Source organism: Dromiciops gliroides, chromosome 2 (genome assembly GCF_019393635.1).
Source record: "Dromiciops gliroides isolate mDroGli1 chromosome 2, mDroGli1.pri, whole genome shotgun sequence".
In the NCBI taxonomy this organism is placed as follows: Eukaryota; Metazoa; Chordata; class Mammalia; order Microbiotheria; family Microbiotheriidae; genus Dromiciops; species Dromiciops gliroides.
This window is the reverse complement of record NC_057862.1, coordinates 108,697,733-108,718,813: the sequence shown is the minus strand read 5'-3', so window position 1 is coordinate 108,718,813 and position 21,081 is coordinate 108,697,733. Positions and strand designations below refer to the sequence as shown.

The following is a 21,081-nucleotide window of genomic DNA, read 5'->3' as shown; positions in this document are numbered from 1 at the left end:
TACCTCCAAGTTGAAATATAAAAACCCTCTTTGGCTTTTCAAGCCCATCATAACCTAGCTCCTTCCTGCCTTTCCAGTCTTCTTTTATCTTACACTGGCCTGGGGCAGCTAGGTGGCACAGTGGATAGAGCACTGGCCCTGGAATCAGGAGGACCTGAGTTCAAATCCAACCTCAGACACTTGACACTTACTAGCTGTGTGACCCTGGGAAAGTCACTTAACCCTCATAGCCCTCCCCCCCTCTCCCCCAAAAAAGAGTCCAAGGCAGCTAGGTGGTGCAGTGGATAGAGCACCAGCCCTGGAGTCAGGAGAACCTGAGTTCAAATCTTGCCTCAGACACTTGATACTTACTAGCTGTGTGACCCTGGGCAAGTAAGTCACTTAACCCCAATGGCCTCACCAAAAAAAAATAAATAAAAAAAAATAAAAATTGGCCATATCTTACACTCCTAGCCGTTCCTCACACATGACACGTCAGCACTCAACTGCAAGCATTTTCATTGGCTGCCCGCCATGTCTGAAACTCTCCTCACTTCCCTGGTTTCCTTCAGTCTTAGCAAAGGTCCCACCTTCTACAAGAAACAATTTTCCTGGTCTTTCTTAATCTTAGAGCCTTCCCTCTAAGACTCTCCCAATTTCCCTCTCTCTCCCCCCACATATACAGGCCTATGTCGGCCTGTATCTATATGGATATATACCTACATAGGTACATACATACATACATATATATACATACACATATATAGAGATGAGAATACAGACATACATATATATCTGAGAGAGACAAAGAGAGTGTTAGTTTATGGTTTATATTCAGTTTTTTTGCTTTTTGTCTTCTCCATTATACCATGAGCTCCTTGAGGGCAAGGACTGGTTTTATCCTGCTTTGTATTCTTAGCACATAGCATATTGCCTGGTGTGGCGCATTGTTGTCTGACTCTTCATGACACGGTATGGGCTCTTCTTGGCAAAGATACTTGAGTGGTTTGCCATTTCCTTCTCCAGTGGATTAAGGCAAACAGAAGTTAAGTGTCTTGCCCAGGGACACACACCTAGTAAGTATCTCAGGCCACATTTGAACACAGGTCTTTCTGACTCCAGGCCTGGCGCTCTATCCACTAAGTTACCTAGATGCCTCAGTTAAGTAAGAACTCAAACGTTTCTTATCATGATTTGATAAACAGAAACACCAGAATAGGAGTTGAATTTAGTCCTAAGCATTAAATTAAAAAGGTTTGTACAAACAGAAGCAATGTAGCCTGGATTAGATGGAAATCAGAAAGCTGGGAAACAATTTTTATGGCCATTGTTTCTGATAAAGGCCTCCTTTCTAAAATATATAGAGAAGTGAATCAAATTTATAAGAATATAAGTCATTCCCCAATTGAGAAATGATCAAAGGATATAAACAGGCAGTTTTCAGATGAAGAAATCAAAGCCATCTATTGCCATTTGAGAAAATGTTCTAAATCACTATTGATTAGAGAAACATAAATTAAAACAACTCTGAGGTACTACCTCACACCTATCAGATTGGCTAATATGACAAAAAAGGAAAATAATAAATGCTGGAGAAGATGTAGAAAAATTGGAACACTAATACATTGTTGATGGAGTTGTGAACTGATCCAGCCATTCTGGAAGGCAATTTGGAACTATGCCTAAAGGGCTATGGAGCTGTGCAAACCTTTTGACTCAGTAATACTACTACTATGTCTGTATCCCAAAGAGATCATAAAAAAGGGAAAAGGACCCACATGTTCAAAACTATTTACAGAAGCTCTCTTTGTGATAGAAAAGAATAAGAAATCAAGGGAATGCCTATCAATTCGGGTATGACTGAACAAGTTGTGGTATATGAATGTAATGGAATACTACTGTGCTATAAGAAATGATGAGCAGACAGATTTCAAAAAAACCTGGAAAGACTTAAGTGGACTGATGCTGAGTGAAGTGAGCAGGACCCAGAACATTGTACACAGTAACAGCACCATTGTATGATAATCAACTGTGATAGACTTAGCTCTTTTCAGCAAAACAAAGATCCAAGACAATTCCAAAGTACTCATGATGGAAAATGCTCTCCACATCCAGAAAAAGGAACTGTGGAATCTGAATACAGATTGAACCATACTATTTTCACTTTTTTTGATTTTTGTTTTTCCTTCTTGAAGTTTTTCCCTTTTGTTCTGATTCTTCTTTCACAATGTGCTAATGTGGAAATATGTCTAATGTGATTGTACATATATAACCTATATTGGATTGCTTTCTTACTTGGAAAGGGGGGATGGGAGGGAGGGAGAGAGAAAAATTTAGAACTCAAAATCTTATAAAAATGAACGTTAAAAATTATGGATCAGAAGATGGAAATTTTTTCAATGTATAAGGTAAAGCCAGTTACCACATATCAATAAGGTTTTAAAAAATTGTTATATTCCACTCAGAATGATGTACATATGGGGCAGCTAGGCGGCGCAGTGGATAAAGTACTGGCCCTGGATTCAGGAGGACCTGAGTTTAAATCTGGCCTCAGACATGTGACACTTACTAGCTGTGTGACCCTGGGCAAGTCACTTAACCCTCATTGCCCGAAGTGGGGGAGGGTAAGAATGATGTACATAAAAGTAAAATAAACATAAGGCAGAAAAGTTTAAAAAAAAAAAAAGAAAAGAATTTAGTCCTAAGAAAAGATGAGAATACAGAATACAGTCAAGAAAGTCCACAAAGCAAGGGACTGGATGATGCAGTTTGGCACTTAAATATTTTAAATTAAATGTTTAAAAAATAAAAACCTCTCTTCTTCCTATCTCCCTGCTTGACAAGCCCAACTTACAATAGTTCACATTTACATGATCCTTTAGAAAGCAAGGTTGTACACTCTCGTTTGCTTAGTGGCCTGTGGTAACTTGAACTTTCTTGTATGTTTAGATATTTTACTTATTGTAGGTAGGCAAGGCAGCACGGTGAAGTGGAGAAAAAACTGGCCTCAAAGCTGGGAAAACCTGTGTTCCTTAGGGAACAATGCAATTTTACCATACCTGGTCATCAGAAATAGGGTCTTCTTCTGTGAATCCCAGGTGTCATAAAATAGTCTAACAAGACATGGGGTCAAAATAGGCAGAATTGGAAAGAATATTCACTTTAATACTGATTTCAACAAACTTATTCAAAGTTGTCCCAACACATTTAATAAAATAATGGTTCCTTAAGCAGTATTATGGTAAATCTTATCTGTTACCTATAGAAATCATAATAGTTTGAATTTATTCTATTCTATTCCATGGGTTGAGTTATCTGATTTTTTTAACCCAATACAAAATGGCTTCGGTAAATGTTACTTTCTAAGATGTTTTTTTGATCTAGTGAGACACAGGCTTTCTAATTTCTTAGGAGTCCCAATCTGTGAACTCTGGATATTTGGGCTACATTACTACACAATCTGTGAATCTATAAATGGACAAGTAGGTCTCTATGGACTGAATATTGTGTTATATATCTATGGATTAGTATTTTCTTTTTTTCCCATAACAATATTTTATTTTTTTCCAGTTACATGTAAAGCTAGTTTTCAACATCATTTTAATAAAATTTTGAGTTCCAAATTTTTCTCCCTCCCTCCCTTGTCTCTCCCCTCCCCAAGACACCAAGCAGTCTGATATAGGTTATATATGTACATGGATTAGTATTTTCAAAACTATGTAGATAGTGCTAAATCATAAAATACAAATTCATTTAAAAACACTACTTAGTTCCTATTAGAACTTTAAAAATTAAATTTAAAGCTAATTAGAATTAGCCTTTTCTCATTCTCTCCACTCCCCTCCCTCTGTTCTTCCATCACTCCTTTCTTTCTTTTTCTTTCCAGACATGAGAGGCAGCCAGTGGAGTGTCTTGTTCAAGAAACAACTGGAGCAACTCCTAACTAAACATATTTAAACCAAAAAATAAGAAATAGATAAAACAATGGAAACTGACAGACTAGTACCATTTCCTAAGGAAGTTTAATAGTTGTAAATCAATCAATACATCTAGACCCAGTAAGCCTAAAACCACCTCTGCCAGGAAACACTTATCTTCTTGCTAATCAGAGACATGCTGAAGCTAAGGAAAATACCCATTCAGACTATAAATTCATCTACAAAAACTGAAGAAAGAAGATGGTAAGTAGAAGAGAAGCACTACTTCCTAAAACCCCAAGAAGAAGTAAAGGAAAAAGCAAGTTTATAAAAAATTTGGTGAGAGACTGAAATAAACCAGAGATTGGAGGCATTTGCTACGTAGGAGGGAAGAAGCTGGAGGATCTTATTACCCGTGTGACCTTGGAGAAAGTCCCTTAACGTTTCTGGCTTGAGTTTTCTCGTGTATAAAATGAAGGGGTTGGATCAGATGACCTTGAAGGTTCCTTCTATCTCTAAATCTATGGTCCTATGATACTGAGAGCATTTAAGTATAAAACTGGAAAATGGAAACGCTCTGTTAATATTCAGATAAACTGTTTTCTTCATCAATTACAGTGGAAAGAACACATCAGGACACTTATCACAGTCCCTGATGTGCTGCATGAAGAGGAGCATGTGGCACCAAAGAAAACAAAGATGGGAAATTAGACTACACTGTCTATAAAGAGGAGGTCCAAATAAGAGTAGACACAATTTGGGGAAACGTTGAGACCAATTCTTAAGCTATTTGATCAAGGATACTAAGTACTTGGGACAGATCTTATTTCAAAGATAAAAAGCAACCAAGAAAATATCAATAACCACTAATCCATGTGCTTACATGTTTTGTTTTGTTTTGTTTTACGGGGCAATGGGGGTTAAGTGACTTGCCTAGGGTCACACAGCTAACCAGTGTCAAGTGTCTGAGGTGGAATTTGAACCCAGGTCCTCCCGAATCCAAGGCCAGTGCTTTATCCACTGCGCCACCTAGCTGCCCCTACATGTCTTTTTAAAATTAAATTCTTTTTCCAATCTGTAAAAATCTGTCTTATTTCCCTCCCATCCCAAACTGAGAATGAAAGAAAAACAAAATCTCTATTACAAACATATATACTCAAGTAAAATGAATTTTCACACTGTCATGTCTTAAAGGAAAAAAAATAGGTATGTATGTATATTTATATGTATATATTCTGTACCCTAAATCTCTCTACTCTCTATCAGGAGATGGGCAACATGTTTCATCATCAGTTCTCTGGAATCCATTGGTCATTACATGGATTAGAGTCTTTTAAAGTTATTTGTTTCTGCAATATTTTTGTCACTGTACAAATTTTTCTCCTGGTTCTGCACATTTCACTGTATCAGTTTATACAAGTTTCCCCAGATTTCTCTGAAACCATCCTCTTCATCATTTCTTTTTTCTTTTCCTTCTTTCTTTCTTTTTTTTTGTTGTTGCAGGGCAATGAGGGTTAAGTGACTTGCCCAGGGTCACATAGCTAGTAAGTGCCAAGTGTCTGAGGTTGGATTTGTACTCAGGTCCTCCTGAATCCAGGCCTGGTGGCTTTATCCACTGAACCACCTAGCTGCCCCGTCTTCATCATTTCTTTCTTTCTTTTTTTTTTTGCGGGGCAATGGAGGTTAAGTGACTTGCCCAGGGTCACACAGCTAGTAAGGGTCAAGTGTCTGAGGCTGGATTTGAACTCAAGTACTCCTGAATCCAGGGCCAGTGCTTTATCCACTGTGCCACCTGGCTGCTCCCATCTCCATCTTCATCATTTCTTAGAGCACATTAGCACCTGGTCATGTCCATATACCACAACTCATTCAGCCATACCTCAACTGATGAGCATCGTCACAGATTCCAATTCTTCACCACCTCAAAAAAAGCTTTAATTTTTATACATTCCTTTTTTTTTTTTTTTGGTGAGGCAATTGGGGTTAAGTAACTTGCTCAGGGTCACACAGCTAGTAAGTGTCAAGTGTCTGAGGTCACATTTGAACTCAGGTCCTCCTGAATCCAGGGCCAGTGCTCTATCCACTGCGCCACCTAGCTGCCCCAATTTTTATACATTCTTAATTAGAGTTTGTTTTGCTTAGGAATAACCCCTCCTTTAATCTACTTTCCTTTAATTCCCCTTTCTCATGTCTCCTCTTTTCCAGTTTCTCTACTGAATGAAATGTATCCAACTGTCCTGGGTATATGTGTATCCTTTCCTTCTTTAACCAGTTCAGATAAGGGTAAAGTACAAGTGTCAGCCACTCCCACGACCTGTTGGTAGAAACTTACTTGTATACCTAATTATGTGAAATAATTTTCCCTAACCTTCCTTTCCCTTCCCTTCCAAGGGCACTTCTCTTCTCCTTCTTTTCCATTCTTCTTTCAAGACCATTAAGACATAACAGAATCACTCCCACACCTTCTGTCTAACTAGACCCTATGACCCCTAGTGATTATAGAGTTTGGAGGGGGAACACCATATGCTTACTTTTCCAATACTACAAAATCTTTATCAGAATAATCTACATATTCATCAAGGGTACCCTAGATGAATGAATAGGAAAGGAAAAGTCAGAATTTCATAAGAGACATTTTATAACAAACCACATCTTAACAATCACCCAACTGACTGAAAAGTACAGAAAACAAAAGACTGCACTACGCTGCTTGTTGACTATAAAAAAGCATTTTCTTTGGCAGATCGAAATGCTTAATGACTCTCCTTCAACAAGGTGTCTACTATACATATATCAAGATTGTAAAGATTTCCTGAAAAATTACAACAATTGATAACTCTGCAAATCCTCAGATTATTATCAACTGAAGCAGAGAATTTGCTTGTCTGCTCACCAAAGGTGTTTGTCATTTTTGTCTTGGAGGACATTCAGCATGTAGCCCATGTGGAAAAGGGATTGATTCCTTCCACATAATGATGCCCTCCAAATGCTCTCCCTTACATATAACCTTGTGCTGATGTTATCAAGCCCTGGAACACGGTGGAGAGGCCTAACTGATCCATAATCATTCAAAAGAGTTCAGCCTAACTATGCACACTGGAAAAGCCTGTGAATGAAATGAATGAAGAATGCTGACTTTCCAGGCATTCTGTTCTAATGCAGTTGGATGGACAACCTATAGAGATAGTCCATTAGTCCACATATACCAAACACTGCAAATGGACAATGAATTGGTCCTGTATTTGACTGGTTGCAAAAGCACAGGGCTGGACTGACAATGAGAAATTGACCTCAAGTTTTCTTCCTGAAATGAAGGTTCAACTTCTTGACATCAATATTCTTCCAGGGATACTATATCTTCAAATAGTTAAAAGTTGGATGGTAACATTATACACAGTATCATCAATATTATGTGTTGATCAACTGTGATAGACTAGATTCTTCTCACCAATCCAATGGTACAAGAAAGTTCCAAAGGACTCATGATGGAAAAGGCTCGCCAAATCCAGAAAAAAAAAAAAGGAACTGTGGAATATGGATGCTGATTGGACCATACCATTTCTTTTGTTTTTGGTGCTGTTGTTTTTCTGTTTTGAGGTTTTTCCTTTTTGCTCTAATTCTTCCCTTATAACATGACTAATGCAGAAATGTTTAATGTTATTATGTATATATAACCTATATCAGATTACCTGCTGTCTAGGGGAGGGAGAAAAATTTGAAATTGGAATTCTTATATAAACAAATGTTGAAAACTATCTCTACATGTAATTGGAAAATAATAAAATACTTTTATTTTTTTAAAAAAAGTTGAATGGTGACACAAAGGACAATGGAGAGGTACCTGACAGCAGTGAACAGGCTGCAACACATACCATCAAATAATTTTTCAGTGAAATGATGTCAACAGTCAATAAACATTCATTAAAACACCTACTATGGTACGGGCACTGTGTTAAATGTTGGAGATATAAATACAAAAAAAGAAAGTGCTTGCCTTCAAAGGGCTTACATTCTAATAGGGGAAGACAGCACATTAAAGGCTGAAAAACTGGGGGAAAAGGTGCCTGATGTGGGGTCATAGTGAAAAAAGTTAGAGAAGTCCCAGATCAGTACAGCCAGGTGAGAAATGAAAAGATCAGTCTAAGCTGAGTTCCCTCCTTAAATGGAAGTTTTAAACTTCATGGCCTTACTCTCCAAACAGAGGGGCAGAGGGCAGTGATGAGGTAGACTACCAGGGCTATCGGGCTCTTTCATGGTGATGAAGTTTTCCCAATAAACAGCTACCTGGGGCACAGTGGAAAAGCCAAGAAACCCTAGAATAGTGCAGCAAGGTAAGAAATAAAAAATTACATGCGTAATATCATCAGAGAGCTAACTGCATGACTAGAAAAGAAAGGGCAGTCAGCTTATCACAGAGTAAGAATGAGGATGGATTGATGAATATCTGTGTACTCCACTGGGATCCAAAGAACATCAAGACAGCTAAAACCCTTACTTGATCCACCCATACCCACTGGCTACTGTCCTATATGTCTCCAATCTCTCATGACTAAACTCCTTGGGAATGTTATCTATAATCAATGACTCCACTTCCTTTCTTCCTACTCTCTTCTTAATCTAACACTCATATGGAATCCTTGCTCCTCAGAATCACTTCCTAGTTCTCCATCTTGTCACTCAGTAACCTCTCTTCCTTTGGTGGTCATTCAATCCATCTTTATCACCCAATCAAGTTTCTAAAGGCAGCCATCTAACCAACCTCTGGCTATCCTTCTCGAACAAGTTCAGTGCCTAACTCACAGTCTTTCTTTCCTCTCCAACTTCTGCCCTCATACTAGAAGGCTTCAAATACATATTGATACTCCCTAAAACACTCTAGCCTCTTTATTTCTCAACTACTACTACTTTACTTTATCTCGACTTCTACCATGATGGTCGTACCCTTGATCTTGCCTTCACCCACAAGTGTTCCACATCCAGGTTCATTAACTCTGAAATTCTTTTATCGAATTATAATCTGTTGTCATCCTACCTCTCTCTGCCTTGCATTCCCTGACACAGTTCTTCATCCCCACCAGGACCCTCAGTTCCTCAACCACTCAGTTCTTCATAAGCCATCACCCTTGCACTGGTTATACTCTTCCCTCCTTTCCCAACTGGATTCTCTGGTGAACCAGTTCAACTCTATACTTCCCTCTTCTCTCAAGTCTCTTGCCCCCTCATCCTATTGCTGCCCTTGCCCTGCCAAGCCTCAGTCTTGGATTACTCCTATCATCTACTGCTTTCATTCCTATTCATGTGCTTCTGAACAAAGCTAGAGAAAATCATGGAACCAAGCTGAATGAGTCTACTATACATTTTTATTACACAATCCCAAGTGGGCCCTCACTGCATCAAGGCAAACCTTTTATGCCTCCCTAATTGTTTTACTATCCTACTTACCACAGCAGTTGTTCCCAAAGCTTTCCATTCCTCTTTAAATCTTTCAAGGTTCCCCCACTCTCTTAGATGAGAACCTTGCTTCCTATTTCACTGAAAAAAACTGAGACCATCTGCAGAGCGTTCCTCCTCTCTTGCTTCTCATCTCACATCACTAAGATGTTTTCCACTATGATCTCCTCCTTCACCCATGTCTCATATAAAAAAGTGGCCCTTTTTCTGCCAAGGCAAATCCTTCAACATGCAAGTGATCCCATTCCAACCTGTCTCCCCCAGCAGATTAGCTACTTCTCTACCATCTACAAACATAACCATGTCTCCTCCATTCTCAAAAAACCTTCATTTGACCCATCCATACCTGCTACATAGTGTTCTATATGTCTCCTCCCCTTCATGGCTAAACTCTTTGGGCACACATGTCTACAATCAATGTCTCAATTTCCTTTCTTCTCACTCTCTTAATGTTATACAGTCTGTTTTCTGACCTCATCATTCAATTAAAACGACTCTTTCCAAAGTCCCAATGATCTCTTAATCGCCAAATATCAATCTTTTCTTTTTATTAAAAAAAATTCATTTGTTTGTTTCAAGAGATGGTTCTCTGGGCAGCTGGGTGGTACAGTGGATAAAGTACTTGCCCTGGATTCAGGAGGACCCAAGTTCAAATCCGGGCTCAGACACTTGACACTTACTAGCTGTGTGACCTTGGACAAGTCACTTAACCCTCATTGCCCCCCCCTCCCCCCAAAAGATGCCTCTCTGGGATAGAAGGAAATCTAAACAATATAAAACCAAAATATATCAATAAAAATCTATTTTTAAAAAATAATTATTTTCTAAGCAATATTTTTAGATGCTTTCCAAAACTGATATTCTACCTACTCAAAGATCACAGAATTCTTGGTATATTATGTGGAGCACATGACAGATCAGAAATCTGCTGTCATGCCAACTCATTACTTAGTAGGGTTTGGGTATTGCTACCATGTAGATGAGTGGTATTTCAAACCTCTGGCCAAGCAACATGATCTCATGCTGAACTGGAGTAGTTGTTCTGTCCCACTCATTTCCCTGAATAACAAAGACCCAGAACTGCTCGACTTTCATAGCATTCTGCTGGCCTTCCCATTAACATTGATGGAAATGAGCCCCAAATGGATGGAAAGAAGCAGCATGAGAATGTAGTGAACAAACCTGATCAGTTACACTACCCTACATTATCAGTTTTCACAGCAGCAGCAGCAGCTTTAAGTGTGTCACTAACAGTCTACAAAACCCAATGGACTCATCTGAAAATACTGGCTTAAATATTGTTTTGATTCATTTATACAAATAAAATGTACTGGTTAAATCAAAAGGAAATAAATGTGGCAGATTAATGTCATCTTACCTGGAGATGACTTAGTATCTTGTGAGCTTTTCCAGCAGATGCAGTTTATAACCCCTGTACTGTCATCCACTACAAGAAAACATAAATACAGAAGATCAGAGATGGTGGCTTTCCTTGCATGGCTAGCATGTGTATCATAATACTTTTGTGGTTTTTTTCAATGACAGTGAAAAAAGGACAAATTATTTATATTACTTTTTTCCCAAGAGACAAATACCTTAATCTAGTGTAAAACACTTATTCAAACTCTCATACCCCGAGATAAGATATTTCTCACCAGACCCCTAACACAAACAACTTGTCTGCATATGTCAAAGTGTGGACACATTGTAAACATTTCTCTTTGAAATCTGCTAGTTTTTTGCATTCTAGAAAATTAGCTGCACAAATGGCACATTTCCTATACCCCACTAACCTTAGACACTCAATATTCTTGCTTCCCCAAAAGAGTGTCCTTAGAAAGTAACTATCCATTTTAGTCTCAAGTGCTCATAGACAGACGAATTAGCTAAAACAAAATATACTGGCATAATTATTCATACTCTACACAGAAAAGACAGCAGCCTGGAGGCTAGGATTTTGTGCTGTCTTCTTATCATAATGGAAAGAGGCCTTGAGAAAACAACTGAAGCTCTTATGCCTCTGTACCACTTTCTGAGATACTTTCCTTAAGGCTGTTTCAGTTGAAAGACTACAGGGGGCAGCTAGGTGGCGCAGTGGATAAAGCACTGGATTCAGTACCTGAGTTCAAATCTGACCTCAGACACTTCACACTTGCTGGCTGTGTGACCCTGGGCAAGTCACTTAACCCCCATTGCCCCGCAAAAAAACCCAAACAAACAAAAGAAAAGAAAGACTGCAGAAGAACAAAATTTTGTTTTCTTAGGGCAGTATATACATAATAAACATTATCTCACATTTTTATATGTATATGCACATACAAATGTATGTTGTGCAAATATTGTTTTGTTATAGGACCCTGTGGGTTCAGTAGAAGAGAAGAGCTGGGGTGAAAGGAGTAGACAAGGCCCTTTCGGAAAAGATTGAGGCCTCTGGAGCTCCTGACATATCAGAGGGGATAGCTGAAGGAAAGCATATCTTTATACATTAGCCCAAAGCCTTCTCTAGGGCAGAAACATCTCTGCCCTAAAGTTATCTTACTCCTTGCAATGCTTATCTAATAAAGGAGGCTCAAGCATCACCCCTGCAGCTTCCCAAAGCTACACAGCCTGCTAGGTACTATTCTGGGAAGGGTCAAAAAAAGATGGAAGATAACATTTGGTCTATTGTTCTGGTTGCCTTATTTTTTAAAGAAAATTCTTTTTTATTACAACCTTAAGAATAATCAAATAACAAATATTTTAATATATAAAGAACAAAAAGGTTATTTATATGCCCATGAACATCTTATATACAAATTGGTTTTTTAAAATTGATTTAAAAATATTTTTAACTATGAATTTAAAAATCATCAAAGAACAAAATATTTCAATATACAAAGAATAACAAAAGGGAGGATCTACCTATGATCTTATCAGTGTGGGGTACTTCGGTGTGGAAGGAAAGAAGGAAGACAACAAGCATTTATTAAAGGCCTATTTTGTGCCAGGCACTGTGCTAAATAAATACTTTATAAATATTAACTCATTGAATCCTCACAATAACCCTAGAATGTGGATGTTATTATTATCCCCATTTCACAGTTGAGGAAACTAAGGCAGACAACAGTTAAGTAGCTTGCCCAGGATAACACAGCTAGTAAACATCTCAAGCCAGAGTTGAATTCAGGTCTTCCTAACTCTAGGCCCAGTACCATCCATCTGACTTTTCCAAGGGGGAAAAAAGGTCCTGTTTTTCAAGGGACTAATGACAGAGACAACATGCAAAGAACTACATACAAACAAGACATAAACAAGACAGAAGAGAGATAATCAACAGAGGGAAGGCACTAGCATTAAGGGCAATGAGGAAAGGCTTCTTGTAGGTGTGATTTCAGCTAGGACCTGAAGGTAGCTAGGGAGGCCAGGAGACAGAAATGAGCCCAGAAAGAATCCTAGCTATCCTAATGGATAGCTGTGAAAATGCAAATTCAGGAGATGGGAGTATCTTGATGGAGGAACAGCAAAGAGGCTAATGTCACTAGAATGCAGAATACATGGCCAGGGGAAGCATAAGGTACAATATGACTCAAAAGGGGAGGAAGGGGCAGGTTATGAAGAGGCTTGAATGCCAAATAGAGGATTTTATACTCAATCCTGGATATGACAGGGAGCCTCTGAAGTTTATTGAACAGGAGGGTAACATAATCCTTCCGTGCTTTATGAAGATTAATTTGACAGCTGAGGGGAAGATGGACTGGATTGGGAAGAGACTTAAGGCAGGGAGCCTAACCAGCAGACCACTGCAATAGTCTAGATGTGAAGAGATGAGGGCAGGATGGTGGCAGTGTCAGAGGAGAGAAGGAGTGTCAGAGGAGAGAAGGGAGCATATAGAAAAGACAGAATCAAAAGGCCAGATCAATATAACTTGGCAACTGATTGGATATTAGAGATGAAAGGGTCAAGACAAGAGGATAAGATCATCCTGTTTGGGAGCTTGGGTGACTAGGAGGATGATGGTGCCCTCAAAAGTAAGAAGAAAGGGGGCAGTTAGGTGGTACAGTGGATAAAGCACTGGCCCTGGATTCAGGAAGACCTGAATTCAAATCCGACCTCAGACACTTGACATGTACTAGCTGTATGACCCTGGGCAAGTCACTTAACCCTCATTGCCCCACCAAAAAAGAAGAAGAAGAAGAAGAAGAAGAAGAAGAAGAAGAAGAAGAAGAAGAAGAAGAAGAAAGTGAGAAAGTGGGTAGAATTTCAATGGGGATATTTTGGGAGTTGGGAGCTCAGTTTTGGACCTGTTGAGTAATCAGCTTGGTGACACAGTAAATAGAGTGCTGAAGCTGGAGGCAGGAAGACCTGGGTTCAAAGCTAATCTCAAATATTTGCTAGTTGTGTGATCCTGGGCAAGTCACTTAATTTCTGCCAGCCTCAGTTTTTCCATCTGTAAAATTGGGATAATAATAGCACCCAACTTTTCAGGGCTGTTTTGAGGATAATGAGATAATATGTAAAAAGCACTCTGCAAACCTAAAAGCACTTATGCATTTGTTAGCTTTGGAGAATGGAGATTAGGAAAAAGGTTAAAGCTGGATAAGGAGATCTGGGAATCATAAATACTAATGTTCAGTGATTTTCAGTTGCGTCTGACTCTGTAATCCATTTGGGGTTTGCTTGGCAGAGATAATGGAGTGGTTTGCCATTTTCTTCTCCAGATCATTTTACAGATGAGGAAACTGAGGCAAACAGGGTTAAGTGATTTGCCCAGGGTCCTACAGCTAGTAAGTGTCTGAGGCCAAACTTGAACTCAAGAAGATGAGTGCCACTTACCTTCCCTATTATCAATATAGGGAAGATAAATGAATTTATGCTTGCTGGTGAGATCACCAAGCAAAATAATATAAAGGGAAAAGAAAAGAGGGCCCAGAAAAAAAGCCTTGGGGAACACCTGTGGTTAATGGACATAACCTAGATGAAAATATAGCAAAGATAGAAGAAGAGCGTTCAGATAGGAATATCAGAGAGAAAAGACTGATTGGCAGTGTCAAAGGCTGCAGAAAGATCAAGAAGGATGAGGACTAAGAGGAAAGTCATTAGATTTGGCAATTTAGAGATCACTGGTATCTTTGGAAAGAGCAGTTTTGATTGAAAGATGAGGCCAAACTAATATGACAAAAAAGGAAAATAATAAATGTTAGAGAAGCTGTGGAAAAATTGAAACACTAATGCATTGTTGGTGGAGCTGTGAACTGATTCAACCATTCTGGAGAGCAATTTGGAACTATGTCCAAAGGGCTATAAAGCTGTGCATACCCTTTGACACAGCAATACCACTATTAGGTCTTTTCCCCAAAGAGATCATAAAAAAGGGAAAAAGGCCTACATGTACAAAAATATTTATAGCTGCTCTTTTTGTGGTGGCAAGGAATTGTAAATTGAGGGCTTGCCAATCAACTGGGGAATGGCTGAACAAGTTGTGGTATATGAATGTAATGGAATACTATTGTGCTGTAAGAAACGATGAGCAGGTGGATTTCAGAGAAACCCGGAAGGACTTACGTGAACTGATGCTGAGTGAGATGAGCAGAACCAGGAGAACATTGTACACAGTATCAACATTATGTGTTGATCAACTGTGATAGATTTGACTCTTCTCAGCTGTGAGAAATGGGTAACTGTCTCCTCTCAATGTGGATATAACAGTCAGTCATACTCCCCCCCTGACCTGTTTGTAGGACAAAGGTCTCAGATCCCCTCCTCCCCCTCAGGTTAGCAAGGTCACATGGTTCAAAGAGCCCTGGTCTCAATAAGGTCCGCTCCAGAGTTGTGTCCATATAAGGAAGTATAAGGTCCACTCCTGAGTTATGCCCATACATGGAAGAGGGGTGAGAATACTGCGTTCCGATTAGCTAGTTTTTGTGCGTAGATTGTAACCCCACCAGTAATGAAAAAGGGGAAGGTCCATTCCCGGTAGGGACTAGGGTATAAAACAGGGCCTGCGAGCCCCCTTTCGGGGCACCCACTAGCTGCACACTAGGGTACCTCCTTCTCATGAGAAGAAAATAAAGCCTTTGTTACCTCGCTGCTGAGTTCCTGAGAATTATTGAAAAGAGGATGGATTTTTCCCTCACATCAGCAATTCAGTGGTCCAAGATAGTTCCAGAGGACTCATGATGGAAAATGCTCTCCATATCCAGAAATAAAGAACTATGGAATCTAGATGTAGATTGAACCATACTATTTTAATTTTTTTTCTTTCTTGAGGTTTTTCCCTTTTGCTCTAATTCTCCTTTCACAGCATGACTAATGCAGAAATATATTTAATGTGATTGTACACATATAACCTATATCAGATTGCTTGCTGTCTTTGGGAGGGGGGAGGGAGGAAGAAAAATTTGAAAGTAGAAGTCTTATAAAAACAAATGTTGAAAATTATCTTTATATGTAACTAGAAAATAATAAAATACTTTTATGATGGAAAGAAAGAAAGAAAGAAAGAAAGAAAGAAAGAAAGAAAGAAAGAAAGAAAGAGAGGAAGAGAGGAAGAGAGGAAGAGAGGAAGAGAGGAAGAGAGGAAGAGAGGAAGAGAGGAAGAGAGGAAGAGAGGAAGAGAGGAAGAGAGGAAGAGAGGAAGAGAGGAAGAGAGGAAGAGAGGAAGAGAGGAAGAGAGGAAGAGAGGAAGAGAGGAAGAGAGGAAGAGAGGAAGAGAGGAAGAGAGGAAGAGAGGAAGAGAGGAAGAGAGGAAGAGAGGAAGAGAGGAAGAGAGAAAGAGAGAAAGAGAGAAAGAGAGAAAGAGAGAAAGAAAGAAAGAAAGAAAGAAAGAAAGAAAGAAAGAAAGAAAGAAAGAAAGAAAGAAAGAAAGAAAGAAGAAGCCAAGGGGGCAGCCGGGTGGTGCAGTGGATAAAACACCAACCCTGGATTCAGGAGGACCTGAGTTCAAATCCAGCCTCAGACACTTGACACTTACTAGCTGTTTTACCCTGGGCAAGTCACTTAACCCTCAATGCCCTGCAAAAAAAAAAAAAAGAAAAGAAAAGAAAGATGAGGCCAGAATCCAGGGTGCAGAGTTAAGAAGAAGGTGAAAGGAAAGAAGTGGAGACAAGGGATTATAGATGTTTTAATGACACTCCTGTTTTGGTTTTCATTTGCATCTCTATCACTATCCACTAACTGCCCCACCCTCCCCTAAAAGATGTCCCACTAGAAACAAATAAATACAAGCAAAACAAACCAACTCATTAACTATGTCTGCCTAGGCAGGTTATTTTGTTTTAGGACAAAAAGAAATCAGTGAGTTCAAAATAACTTTAAAAAAAACAACAACTATGCCCTCTCTTTTATTCATGATTTTTGCATGAACTCATCTGTGGAGAGACACTTGAGTTATTCTGCCAGTGATATGGGAAAACAGCAGATTGGCATGGTGGGGTCTGCTTGGCAGGAGTTAATCTAGATGAAGCCAATCCAGACTGGGTTGGACAAAGGTTTTAAAATTTTTCTACAAAATGACTACATACAACAAAGATAATGATTGACAAACCAAGTTGAAAAACCTGGGCCAGAACTGGAACTGGGAAACAGGAGCACCTCTTCATTGGTTAATAGGTTATTCTAGACCCAACAATGATCTAAAATTGATGCCAACAATGCAACTATTATTAAGCATCTAGGCAAACTTTTGTTGGTTCTGGATCTATACCTTGTGATTTTATCAGTGTGGTGGACTCCCAGTGTGGAAGCTCCTTCATCAAAGAAGCCACTCATTTGACACATAGCCCTTGAGAGCTATGGAGCTCTGCAACATTAAAGATTCCTTTAGTCACACAGCTAGTGAGTGGTACATTAAAGGCAGGACTTAAACCCACAAGGGCACTTCCTATCTAGTTCCTGTGCCTTTGCAATGCCTATCTCTTTGCCAGGAATGGTGTCCTTCCTCATTTCCTCTTAATTTCTCTGGCTTCCTTCAAGACTCAGCTTAAACCCCGCTTTTTCCAAGAAATCTTTCTTGGTTCCCCCAACTGCTAGCACCTTCCCCTTAGAGATTACCTTATACCAACTCTTTCTTGTATGTATCTAGTTACATTACAATGTGAGTGGGGCAGCTAGGTGGCACAGTGGATAAAGCACCCACCCTGGATTCAGGAGGACTTGAGTTCAAATCTGGCCTCAGACAATTGACACTTACTAGCTGTGTGACCCTGGGCAAGCCACTTAACCCTCATTGTCCCACGAAAACCCCAACAACCCCCCCCCCAAAAAAAAACCCCACACATTACAATGTGAGCTCCTTGAGGGGAAGGTGCCTCTGTGTTTTTTGCCTTTCTTTGTATCCCTAAAGCTTAGCAAAGTTCCTAGTAAGTGCTTAGTAAATGTTTGTCCGCTGACTTCTGTCCCCAGAAAATACAGACTTTTATTATACAATTTGAAATTCTCTTAAGTTTCCAACTGGGGACAAGTTGAATTCTTGAAGCTGGAGGACATCTGCCTCCCAGGTTTCTTGGCCCCAGTGGAAGATACTGTTTGAAGCTGTTTTCACTGTGGTATTCATGTCCTCTAAGGACAGTGACAGAAGCCACAGGCTAATACTTGCTTTGGACTCTCACTTTAGAATCTTTCTAGAGCCTTCTGGGGCCACTATTGCTGAATGGACAGAGGGGGAGAGATCACCACAGTGCTATGTATGTATGGGAAGCCTCTACTCTCCAGCTGATGCAATACCAGTTCCTTTCCAAGCCGGCCCTGGTCACCCTTTTGTTTTTAGAAGTGAGACAAGTCAAACAGTGTGAACAGGAAACAGCCCAAGTATAGCTCCCAGTGAGTCAGGCTGACCAAAGCTGAGGAAAGAACAGGGAGGGGCAGCCTGGCAGGTACTCATTCTAAAAGCTAAAATAAGGCCTCTGGACAGCAGAGACAGAAAGAGCTTTGACTCTGGCAGTCGGAGAGATTAGGCTTACAAGTTATTTTCATTCTGAATTATTCCACTATTCCCAACACAGCCCTCAACGGTTCCTTTCTCTTGGGGAACTCCCTCTCTGGAAAAGTTTATTCGACCATAGTCAAATGCCCCAAGTCTTTCTTAGACCTTGATTTATTTTATGGGAGAGACAACATCCTTGTTTAGGTCTACAAAATAATTCTTTTAAAAATCACTGCTGGCTCTCCGAAAGTTGAATATGCAGAGAAAGCTATGGTAGAATAGAAAGAACACTGGATTTGAAGTCAAAAGTGCCGGGTTCAAATTCTGGCTGTCAGGGACTCATTGTACAACCTTAAACAAGTCCCTTAACTTCTTTGAGCCTCAGTTTCATCATAAAAAAAAAAAAGGATAAACTCTCATTACCACTAACACCTCAAAAGGTAGCTATGAGCATTGAAACTATCTGCAGCTGGAGCAGCTAGGTGGCACAGTGGATAAAGCACCAGCCCAGAATTCAGGAGGACCCGAGTTGAAATTTGGCCTCACACTTGATACTTACTAGCTGTGTGACCCTGGGCAAGTCACTTAACCCTCACTGCTCACACCTTAGGGGCCTAAATAAACGGAGTCTTAAAAACAGAGCTACAAAACAAATGCTACTGACCTTTCCTATGGACTGACAAGGCAGGGGAGGGGTGAGGGGTGAGGGGGTGGGATCAGATTACTTTAGAGAGAAAAATCATTTCAACAAGATCACAACTGCTAGAAAATGCCCAATACAGAAATAGTGAAGTCCTCTTCTGGTTCTTCTTGGACCTCCTAGAGGACAAAGAATTGCCTCAGAAGTCCCTTATTTCCTACAGAAGATCTAACTCACGGCTGGACACAAAGCAGGCCCTTAAATAAATGCTTGTCCAAATGAGCAAGCTGGTAAATAAAGAGGTCCAGCACCCTTTGTTCCTATAGGAATAAAAGCATATAACACTAAAAAGAAAACTCTGGACAAGAAAAGCCTCAATAGGGAATACGATTCTATTCCAGAATACAAATAAAGACAATGAAAAAAAGCAAAGAGCTTGGGAAAATTCTCCTTTTCCTTTTTTCCTTTTCTTTCTTTTTTTTTTTTGGTAGGGCATTGAGGGTTAAGTGACTTGCCCAAGGTCACACAGCTAATAAATGTCAAGTGTCTGAGGCCAGATTCGAACTCAGGTCTCCTGAATCCAGGGCTGGTGCTTTATCCACTGCACCACCCTGGGAAAATTCTCAACACTCAAACCCTGTAAGCATAAACCAATCTATAGCTAGTAAATATAATATATGTTAATGATGCACATGGTAATATTTCATCTTTTTTTCCAATTACTGCTAGCAAAAAATACTAAAAACTCTTATGACCTGGATCCTTCCATCTGTTTCCAGATAAAATAAAATATGAATAATATATACAACACACACACACACACACACACAATCTCAGAAGACTAAAAGGTAAAAATTAGGCCACATTTGGGGTCGATTAAATCAAAAGTCAAGTTTCCCACAGAAAACTCCTCCAGCTCTTTGGCCCTTTCACTGTCAGAATGAAGACCATTCTAAGCAACCAGACTGTCGACATCCCAGAAAATATTGACGTCTCTCTTAAGGGTCGTACAGTTATTGTGAAGGGGCCCAGAGGAATCCTCCGAAGGGATTTCAACCATATCAATGTTGAGCTCAGTCTCCTTGGAAAGAAGAAAAAAAAGGCTCCGGGTGGACAAGTGGTGGGGAAATTGAAAAGAACTTGCAACTGTTTGAACTATCTGCAGCCATGTACAAAACATGATCAAAGGTGTTACTCTGGGTTTTTGTTACAAGATGAGGTCTGTGTATGCTCACTTCCCCATCAATGTTGTTGTTCAAGAGAATGGCCCACTTGTCGAAATCAGAAATTTCTTGGGTGAAAAATATATTCGAAGAGTACGCATTTGACCAGGTGTGGCTTGTGCTATTTCTCAAGCCCAGGAAGATGAGTGAATTCTTGAAGGAAATGATATTGAACTTGTATCAAACTCAGCTGCCCTGCTCCAAAAGGCCACCACAGTAAAAAACAAGGATATCAGAAAATTTTGGGATGATATCTATGTTTCTGAGAAAGACACAGTGCAACAAGCTGATGAATAAGTTGGAAAAGATGCCAAAAGCAGTGTCCTGAGGAGTCAACACTTATTCAGATGTCAAAATTAAAATACTTTTTGTCAAAAAAAAACACAAAAAACTCCTCCAGCCATCCAATATGTCAGTTGCAGTAGGCTCCTCTGCCTTTGTAAAATCACCAATCAATAACCATATAAGAGCCATTATTACCATTAGTCATTATTATTTTGGTGCAATACCTCATTTATTTTCATCACAATAAAACAACAACTGTAAGAACAACTTGCTTATATGGCACACTGTCACTTACAAAGTACTTTTGGAGGCATCTGTCTTACCTAGATAAGTTTCATTTATTTCTTTAATTGTGCTAGAACTTTAAAAAATTTGAAACCAGGGATATTTTATGGGAAAATATTTCTAAAATACACTGACCCTCTTTCCCTGCCTTCTTAAGAGCATACTAAACATAACTTAACTTTTTCATGATTCTTCAGGGTCATCATTATAATCAATTTCCATATATGCTGTAACACAATCTCTTCGGTGACCATGGAAGCGTGCGGGACTATCTACCTCAACACTAAATAGCTCCTGTTCTCTACCTTCTTTTCAATGTCTACCCATGTCCTTTCTCAACTGTCACCCCTCATTGCTAATATCCATGTTTATTCTAATTTTCTGTCTTACTTTTCCCACAGA

At 39.5% G+C, this 21,081-nt stretch overlaps 1 protein-coding gene and 1 pseudogene across 3 annotated transcripts in view; one reads left to right on the top strand and one right to left on the bottom strand.

The window, feature by feature from the left end:
* The window catches only part of STN1 (STN1 subunit of CST complex), a 57,155-nt gene that overhangs the window by 31,761 nt on the left and 4,313 nt on the right, over positions 1-21,081 (bottom strand). For all 3 annotated transcript variants that reach the window (XM_043980826.1, XM_043980827.1, XM_043980828.1), the window contains exon 4: positions 10,726-10,794. In XM_043980826.1, the coding sequence (XP_043836761.1) occupies positions 10,726-10,794 (69 nt within the window). The remainder of the gene's footprint in view (positions 1-10,725; positions 10,795-21,081) is intronic.
* LOC122738957 lies at positions 19,826-20,406 on the top strand (annotated as a pseudogene).